The sequence below is a fragment of the Prionailurus bengalensis genome, chromosome B3 (assembly GCF_016509475.1).
Source record: "Prionailurus bengalensis isolate Pbe53 chromosome B3, Fcat_Pben_1.1_paternal_pri, whole genome shotgun sequence".
In the NCBI taxonomy this organism is placed as follows: Eukaryota; Metazoa; Chordata; class Mammalia; order Carnivora; family Felidae; genus Prionailurus; species Prionailurus bengalensis.
The window spans coordinates 58,903,564-58,913,001 of NC_057355.1; the positions used below are offsets into that span (position 1 = coordinate 58,903,564).

The 9,438-nt window shown below is 47.6% G+C and overlaps 1 protein-coding gene across 2 annotated transcripts; it reads left to right on the forward strand.

The window, feature by feature from the left end:
- The first annotated feature begins 145 nt into the window (after nt 1-145).
- On the forward strand, nt 146-8,839 carry DUOXA1 (dual oxidase maturation factor 1). 2 transcript variants are annotated; one of them, XM_043555526.1, is made up of 8 exons: nt 146-355; nt 681-759; nt 5,750-5,926; nt 6,255-6,312; nt 6,653-6,787; nt 6,994-7,207; nt 7,445-7,662; nt 8,359-8,839. In XM_043555526.1, the coding sequence occupies exons 3-8, from the start codon at nt 5,780-5,782 to the stop codon at nt 8,613-8,615; spliced, it is 1,029 nt and encodes a 342-aa protein (XP_043411461.1). In that variant the 5' UTR covers nt 146-355; nt 681-759; nt 5,750-5,779; the 3' UTR covers nt 8,616-8,839. The 2 variants fall into 2 exon arrangements, with proteins under 2 accessions (XP_043411461.1, XP_043411462.1); XM_043555527.1 differs by lacking the exons at nt 146-355; nt 681-759 and having other exon boundaries at nt 2,313-5,926.
- The last annotated feature ends 599 nt before the right edge of the window (nt 8,840-9,438 follow it).

Below are 9,438 nucleotides of genomic sequence, written 5' to 3' on the forward strand. Positions count from 1 at the left end.
GCGGGCTCGCGGGGCTCAGGTGGGGGAGCTGTCCCTTCCGTGGCGAGGGCTCGGCTAGTGCGGCTACGGGGACAGAGAAAGGGGCAAGTCTGCTGGGGCTGGGGGGTGGGGAGAAGACCTTGGGGGGGGGCAGGGGAGGCGCTCCCCGAAACTCTCCATATCGTCGGATCTGGGCTCCAAGACCAAGAGGATCGGTGAACGCCCGCAGAGCAGGCCAGGCGTCCGAGCAAGGCATTCGTCCTAAGACCCTGAGAGTGTCTGTGGCAACCATCCCCTGGGGTTCCTCGTGAGCTCTCGGGGTCTCAAGCCCTCCAGCCTCGCCCGCGCCCCACCGGTCTCCAGACTGCATCTCTAGGTTTGTGCCGGAGCTGCCCGGGAGTTCTGGGCAGGGGGCAGGAGGAGGAAGGCCGGAGGGGTGGCTGCGCAAGGGACGGCTCTTGTGCACGGTCCCTCCTCTGTCCCAGACCGAGGGCGGGGGGCAGCGCCTCTGATCCTCGGGTGCGGTCTGAGGTTGAGAGCGACTTGGAGTGGCGGGAGGGGAAGCACCCCAAACCCGGTTTGTCCGGTCATAGCCTGGTCCTTAAGTGAATTAGGAGAAGAGGAAGGTTGGAAGCGAGCCCCGCCAAGAGAAAGGGAGCGCATTCGGTGATAGAACGTCTGGACCTCGTTCCCGCCCCCAGGAGCGCTGCCTGTGAGGTTCCACAGGGAGGAAGCGAGCGGCGCGGGCTGCCACGCACGCACTGTGTGGAAGGGGCGAAGGTAGGAAGACAGTGGTCCGGGTGTGAATGGCGGGGATGATGAGGCTGCTGGGGTCGGTGTGGTCGGGATGGGTTTTGAAGGGGGCCTTGGAGTGCTGCCCCCATCCAGGCCCCTAGGGGCGCACTTCCAGTGCCCCCCTCCCCCCGCAAGTTCAGATCAAGTGGGAGTTACTCAAAGAGAAAGTTTGGTAAGAAGTTAAGAGAAAAGAAAAACCTCAGAAGACCATATATGCCACAAGGTTTACAGACATGGAATCCTTATCTCGGCCTGCCTGGAGCCTAGATAGTTTATTTGCATGATTCAGCGTCCCTGGGCTCCTTACTTACTTCAGCCCTCAACCCACTTCTCAGATCTTCTGTTTCTCCACTTAATTCTTTCCTTAGTGCAACAACATACACATGCCCACACACCTTCCTGAAGAGAAGAGGCTGGGACAGGAGTTTCTGACAGTTCTCACCAGCCAGAGCTGTCAACTTTAATGGGATCAACCCCAACCAAAGAAACAAAATAATCACATTCTAGTAGCTGTGTATCACCAGTCAGCGCTCTTGGCAACTCCAGCCATGTCACCCATTCCTTCCTGGAGAATTATAGTATTTCTGAGTTCCAGAAGATGTGGGATGTGGGGAGAGGGAGACTGTAAGAGAGGCCACAGAGTACTAAGGAAGTACGTAAGAACTTTGAATGCTGAAGACCAGCTGTATCAGGCTGGATTTTCTTAAAGATTTGTAACTTTATTTCTTATCCACCCCTTTTAACACACACAGGAACCCCACTTCAACCTGGGGTTGGTAAAGATTGGGTAACGTCTGAAATACAACTGAGCATTAGAAATGCTTCAGTAATTTAAGGGAGTTCAGAAAGGGGGAAAAAGTGTCCCTCACTTCTCTAGGCTGGGTGAGAAAGGAGGACCCCAGAGTGTGGGGATTGGCCCACCCCATTGAGAAAGCACCTGTTTTGTCACAGGGGCCTCTGATTGAGGGTTTATGTACCTAGTTCTCTATGTTACTAAGCAGTACTTTCTTCTTGTGTCTATATTTCTGTTTACATGAAATTGTAGGTGTATGTCTGACTGTATCTTGCACTTATTTGTATTAAGGTACATTGTGTATATATACGAGTCACGGTGGTGAGCTAGGGGAAAGGGAGTGAAGACTGAAAAGAGATTTTTCTCAGATTGGAAGAAATTCTACTGTCAGACCCTCCTTGGCTTGCCAAGGAGGAAGATGTTCCAGAGGAAAATTATAAGCTTTGTAGGAAAGGAGGATTGCTGGGTATAGGGACTTTTCATTTAGTCCCACCACTTCATGCAGGAGGCTTGTTAGCTTAATTATTAAAACCAATTTGGGAGCAGGGTCATCCAAAATTAGCTTTAGATTAGGCAATGGAGACTAAGGAAAACCTAATTCCTTAAATTAAACAAAAAGAATTTTATTCACTGTCTTTTTGCTTTAGTCATCTTTAATAAATATTTTGGTGAATTGGAAATAAGTTAACATTGTCCTTCTGTACTTATGATACAGAGAGACTTTTGTTAGTGTTTCTTTGAAGCACCACGTTAATGGAGGTGAGCCATTCTTGTAAAGTATTTTATAACCTCCCACTAAAATATATGCAGGAATAATGCTGATATGTAACGCTAACCAAAGTACATTACACTATTATTATTTGCTTATATTGCAGCTATTTGTTTTTGAAATTTCAGCATATAACATGTGTTCATAGTATTAGCAAACTTGCTTTATCTTCCCACCTTACTAACCAAGATATTCTACATTTTACAGCCTTTTTAAAAACATAAAGCCTTCCATCACAATTGTAATGGCTTTAGTCTAGGTGTCATAAAGAATAAATTCTTAGACCAATAAGTAAAATAAATATCACTATCACATATTCACAATTCATAGTTACTTAGCTTTAGCTAGAGTTGAAACATATGTTTCAGATTCAATTAAACGTGAACATTCATGCTTTGGACTCCAACTACTAGAAGAGGCTTCCTGAAAATTTTGTGAAAGCACTACAGATTGACAGGGTTGGTCAAATCCCTTCCTGCCCAATCCTTAGGCCTATATTGGTGACACTCAATTAACATTGAATGAGAATAGAATACTCTATAGGACACAGAGGGAGCATAGCTCCCTCTTGTGTGTGAAATAAAGGATGCCACCTACAGAGAGGAAGTCACTCATTCATATATATTCATTCATTCAACCCACAAGCTGATTAGTATATGCTACATGCAGGGGATGCAAAGATGGAGATTAGAAGCTAATAGGGAGACTGATGTTCAAACAATTACAATCCAATGTGATTATTGTGATAGTGGAGATATATTCAAAATGCAATCAGAACATTAGAGGTAGGAACATCTACACTGGCCCAATGGTGTCAAAGAAAATTTCACAGAGAAGGTAACATGAGCTGAGACTTGAAGGGTGAAAAGGAGTTTGCTAAGGAGTAAGAGCATTCCAGGCAGAGGAAATAGCATATACAAAGGCATGAAGAGTTAAAAGAGTATGTCAGATTCAGGGAGAGGCCAATAATTCAGTATTGCTAGAGGTTAGGCTGGGCCAAAGATGGAGGTGCAATGGTAGATGAGATCCGATCATAAAGGACTTTGTATGTGATTGTGAGATTAGGTTTTACCTAGAGCAAAGAAATAAAATGTTTATATTTCCTTGTTAGAAAATAATGTTCTGGCACCAGGCAAGACAGAATGAGACTGAACTAGGGCAGTAGGGAAGGAAATTCATGGATGGTTTTAAGAAATGTTTAGGAAATAAGATGGTCCATCTTTCTGGTTTATTTTATTGATAACAGTGGTGATGTCACCAAAGAGACAAAGAAAACAGAATAAAAAGCAGAGCAGAGACAGTGAATTCAGTTTGGGACCTGTTAAATCTGAGGCATCCATGGGGAAGCCAAGTGAAAATGTCAGTGGGACAATTGGCCCAGGTAAGAGGTCTGTCTGGAGACATAGATTTGAGAAGCATCGGCCATGGGAATAGATGAGTTTGCCTACGGAATCATGAAGAGTACTAGAAGAAAAGAGCCAAGGCAGAATCCTGGGAAGCAGAAACATTTCCGAGAGAGGAAGGACTAGCAAAGGAGCCACAAAAGTCATGGCCAAAGGCAGGAGACCCAGGAGAACATGCTGTCATGGAGATTCAAGGAGGACACGTTTGAAGAAAGGGGAAACAGTCCACAATGCCAAATACCACAGAGAGGTTAAGAAAGATGAGACGTGAAAACTTCCCTTTGGATTTAGCATGTGATAACCTAATGGAGAAGATGGGAATGGAGAGAAGCCAGATTGTAATGGGTTGAGGAAATAAAGCAGTGGAGACACCAGCATAGACTATTCTTCCCAAAAGCCTGGCTATGAAAGGGGGAGAGTGAGATAAGACAGTAGCTGGAGGGGACTGAGAAGTTCAAGGGAGAGGGTCCCTTCTCTTTGTGTTCTTAAGATGGGAGAAATTTAAGCATATCTTTGAGAGAAGGAGCCAGCAGAGAAAGAGAAGCTGACAAGTTGTGTAGAGAATGGGGAATGACTAGGGAAAGGTGGTTGTGAAGGCAGGCAAGGATTGGAGTGAGAGCCCAGGAGAAAAGGAGATACCCATTCCCCTGCAATGGAAGAATTGAAGAGTTAAGAAAAAAGCAAAACTTCATGGGAAAACCGAGGCTCAGAGCTTATGTGACTTGTCCAAAAGACAGGATTAAAACTGTCTCTCTTTTTGCCTGACACTATGCTACCCCCCCAAGAGATAGCATAGGAGGTGGCCAGCCTAGAAAGAGAGTGAAAGGCTGGGAGCCACAGGGTATTATAGAAGAATCACAGAATTTAGAACTAGAGGGGACATGGAGATCATCATATCCAACTGCAGATGAGGAAACCAAGGACCAACGAAGTTGTCATTTGCCTGCCTAATGTTTTAAAATAAGTGAAGAACTGGTTCCAGCCCAGGGTTCTCTCCAACAAGGACTGGATAAGGAGATAAATGGAGTAGTCAGATGTCCTCTCTTTCCCAATCTTGTAGCTTCTATCTATTCATGTCACTCTGTTTCAGGTATTATTCTTAGCACTTTACACACGCAATCTTGTCTCACACTCTCAATGACCCTGTGAGGTAAACACTGTCATCCTTACTTTTAATAAAACCAAGTATCTGTAGGGGTCAAGTAACTTGCAAGAGGCAGATACAGAATTCAAACACAGAGCTGCTTAACTTCAAACTTATTCTTTCACTATATCACTTAATAAGACACTACCTAGCCAGACTATAAATAATGGAGCCTCCTGGGAAAACCAAGGCCCCAGTACAGATCACACACAGGGAAATGAGCAGAGGTGGGATCATTGATTGTAAAATAAGGTGAGCTAAGTTGATTTCAATTATTTTAGAGTTTCCAGAGGAGGAGTCAGGGTGCTTGACAAAGCTAGACAGACCAGTGTGGGCAGTGCCAGGACCGGGAATCAACCCTCTGATGATATCGTTGGATTATATATTTAGCAAAGCTGTCTGGCCTTTGTTCCTTTGGAGACTGGGAAGGAAAGCCAATCTTTTTGTAATCTGTACCAACTTTCACCCTTATGCCTTCGCTTGATAGCTATATAGTAAATATAGTTCTTTTTATGTCCTGTGATCTGTCTGATTAGGCTGGAGGCCTGAGAGAGATCAAAGAGAATTATATTTCTTAAGACAGTCCCAGAGGAAGCAGAGAAGCCTCAAGGGTGGTTGTGGCACTGATTTAGGGGACCTAAGGGTTAGGAAAGGAGCATGGGGCAACAGAGATGGATTGCCAAGACCCTCATTCCCTCACAGCCAAAACACAGGGAGATGGATGGCAGAGGAGCAATGGACAGACAGTAGCAGTAGAATCTGGTGAGCTCCAGAGATGAGGGAACTGGTTTGGTTTATTCTTAGCTGTATCTTCAGCACCAAGAATAGTACCTGGCTCATAGACATAAACATCTATTGTCCTACAGCATACGCCTCCCTGTCACAGCCCCATCAAAATGGCTGCTTTTGGACACACATTCCCCTTCTATACTGGCCTCAAGCCAATCTTCCCAATGGACACCACCTTGGCCGTCATCATTGCCATCTTTCTGACTGCACTGGTCACCTTCATCATCATCCTGCCTGGCATTCGGGGCAAGATGGTGAGAAACAAACCCAGCCCTGGAGACCCCAGCCCCAGAGAGACCTTGGCCTCAAGGTGAGGGGGCCAGACTCTCTGACTACAACCAGACTCAGGAAAGAGACTCCAGTCCTGAAAAAGTGTCACCCACCCCCCAGGAGGGAGCTCCCTACTCATTGATTCAACACATAATTTATTGAGAACCTATTACGTGGCAGACACTCTGATCTCAATTGACCAAATGACCTCAGTTTTAGAACCCCCGCCCCCACACACCCAAGTCTGGAAAGAGGAAGGGTGGATTTGGAAGGAGGGTGTTCCTTCCTAAACCCACCCACCCTGTGACTCAGAGAGTGTTCTGGCTGCTGCGGGTGGTGACCAGCTTGTTCATCGGGGCCGTGATCCTAGGTGAGTATAATTCTGGGCAACTGCCTCTGTGCCGTCTAGTTTGCCCCACAGCCAACCTCCTCTCTCCTGGTTTCCTTACAGCAACTTCTGATTCCAGGGGGTGGGGGGTGGGAGGAGCATAAGCAGAGTGTGATCAAGGAAGTCTTGGATTCTGACCCCTTTATTCATCTTGGGCAAACATATTATTGACAATCTAACCATGAGCTAGACCCTGAGCTAGTTAATAGATATACAATTATGCGCAAAAGAGACCTAGACCCCTTGGAGCTCTCCTTCTGACTCTATCCCAGTAATGCCCAGATTTTCCTGAGTTCCTGTATGTCCAACTCCCCAACTCCAGCTGTGAATTTCAGTTCTGAGTGGTTCGTGGGCCAGGTCAGCACCAACATATCATACAAGGCCTTCAGTTCCAAATGGATCAGTGCTGACGTTGGGCTGCAGGTTGGGCTGGGAGGAGTCAACATTACACTTACAGGTAAGTGATGGTTCTTACCTGTGAGGGAGAAGATTCTCCTGTGTCTTTGGAATCTAATCTGGTGTGGTCTAAAGTTCTACGGGATGGAGGGATGGTAGGAAGGGAAATTTCCAGAGATTAATAGCAGCTTCTGTACACCTGCCCAATGTGATGAGCCCCTACCCAGGCTTGAGTTCCTCCTGAGCACACCTGCCCCATTCCCCAAGGGATCCCAGTGCAGCAGTTGAATGAGACCATCAATTACAATGAGGAATTCACATGGCGCCTGGGTGAAAACTATGCTGAGGAATATGCAAAGGCACTGGAGAAGGGGCTGCCGGACCCTGTGCTCTACCTGGCTGAGAAGTTCACCCCGAACAGCCCATGTGGACTGCATGGCCAGTACCGCCTGGCAGGACACTACACCTCAGCCACACTCTGGTGAGTATGGGATAGAGGCCAGCCTAGACCCAGGGATGGTGTTTCTATCCATCTTTCCTCCACTTATGTGGAAATCCCTAGTGGGACAGGCTGGCACCAGCCCCACAGGTTGGGAAACCTATAGGCAGAAAACTGTGTCTCACATCTCTGGGATATTCTTGAGTGCCTGAGCCTCCATGTGGTCCCTTCCAAATAGAAGTGTCTAGGCCAACCTTCACTAGGTCCTTGGCTCTCCAGGGTGGCATTCCTCTGCTGGCTGCTGGCCAATGTGATGCTGTCCATGCCCGTGCTGGTCTACGGTGGCCACATGCTGCTAGCCACAGGCATCTTCCAGCTGTTGGGACTGCTCTTCTTCTCCACGGCCACATCACTCACACCACCCTGTCCCCTGCGCCTGGGCACTGCTACGCTGCACACTCACCACGGGCCTGCCTTCTGGATCACATTGACCACAGGTGAAGTCCAGCCCTGAAGACAGACACAGGGCTTAGGGCCAGGGAGGGAGGGCCAGGGACCACAATATTGGTGGGGGTTGAGGGTCTGCCTCTGGGGGCCAAGATGCCTTTCCTCCCTTTAAAACCCCATCCCTCTTACATCACTCATCGGGGCTTTTTCTCCCCAGTTCCACTACCCACCCCCACAGATGCCTACTCCCTGTGTCTTCTGTCTCTGTCATGTTCCTCATCTCCTAACTCTCCCTTCACCCAACTCTTTCCCAAATCTTCCAATCTTCTGTTCATGCCCGCCTCCCCCAAACACTCTTCTCTATGTCCCCCATTCCTAGAACCCTTCTCTTTCCTGCTTCACATGGCTTTAAATTGTCTTACAGGTCTTTCTCCTCTCCTGTTCTCTCATGCCCCTTCTCATGCCTTCTCCTCTGTGCCCTGCCCTTCCCCCAGGGTTCTCTATTTTCAGAGTTCTCTCTCTCTTTCTTCTGACATGTAATTCAAAGAGCGCTGGACTTAGAGTCAAAGCTCAGAAAAATAGAGCCATACCAGCCGTATGACCCTAAGCTAGTCACTTCTCTGAATCCCAGTTGCTCTGAAACAGGGATGCCAGCATTCTCTGAGAGTTGTCCTGATGCTCTTGCAAGGGTTCCTTGGGAGGGTATTACTATCACCAAGGCAGGACACCTATTGTCTCATCCCCAGGACTGCTTTGTGTGCTGCTGGGCCTGGCCATGGCAGTGGCCCACAGGATGCATCCCCAAAGGCTGAAGGCTTTCTTCACCCAGAGTTCAGGAGAGGATCCTGCGCTGGAATGGAATCCTGAAGAAGGGGGACTCCTGAGTCCTCGCTACCGGTCCACAGCCGAGAGTCCTGAGCCCCAGGACATTCCCCTGTCAGAGGCTTCCTCTGAGGCATGCTGTAAGAAGGAGCATCCCAGAGAGCCTGACTGTACCCTATAAGGCTCTTCTCCCTGGTGGCCACCCGGACTTCCAGTCTGGTTCCAGATCTCATTGGAGCCTCATAAACCACCAGAAATGACTGCAGGTTGGGTTGTTTCAGCCCCCCAGCTCCAATCTATAGGTGGAGAAGGAAAAAGAGGCTTTTCCTTTTAAAAAGCAAAACAAAAAGCCCTAATATGCTAAACAGAAATTGGAGCCACCCATAAACCCTGTCTCCCTGGTAAGACCAAGCAAGTGCTGCCTGTTTATGCACAGCAACCCTGCCTTCCCTTGATGCCTTGCCTCTTTGAGGTGCCATTTATTGAAACTCAGCTTCATCTACATAATGTGTATGTGTGTGTGTGTGTGTGTGTGTGTGTGTGTGTGTTGAGGAGGTTATAGTGTGATACCTGTATGGTCCCTCTTATCCCTCTTGTTTCCCTTTTTCTGGGTCCCTTTTGTTCTTTTACTTCCCCAACTTGTGTGATCTCTTGGTACAATGAAAGTCCTGGGCCAGAGAAGAAACCAAACTTCTTGTCCCAGGATATCAACCACATGTGCTACATTATCTTTAAGCTTCACTTCTCAAATCTGCCAAATAAGATTGTAGGTCTTGCCAAGGACCTAAAAAATAATCCCAGGATTTATTTTTATGCCTTGCCGACATCTACTTTAGTTAGCCCTCAGATACCACCTCTTAGTGAATAAACTGGAGTTAGTAAATTACCTCAAAAATGCCATTCCCTCCAGGTCCACTCACCTGGGCCAGTGAAGGGGAAACCCACTGGGCCAATGGGATAGTGACCTGCCTGGTCACTGCTACCGACCATCCACCTGGGGCAGT

Bases quoted from the DNA above. Each gene is read 5' to 3' on its own strand.
- DUOXA1 (XM_043555526.1), top strand. From the start codon at position 5,780: ATGGCTGCTTTTGGACACACATTCCCCTTCTATACTGGCCTCAAGCCA. The intron at 7,208-7,444 runs GTGAGTATGGGA...TTGGCTCTCCAG, and splicing joins TACACCTCAGCCACACTCTG to GGTGGCATTCCTCTGCTGGC. The intron at 7,663-8,358 runs GTGAAGTCCAGC...TCTCATCCCCAG, and splicing joins CTGGATCACATTGACCACAG to GACTGCTTTGTGTGCTGCTG.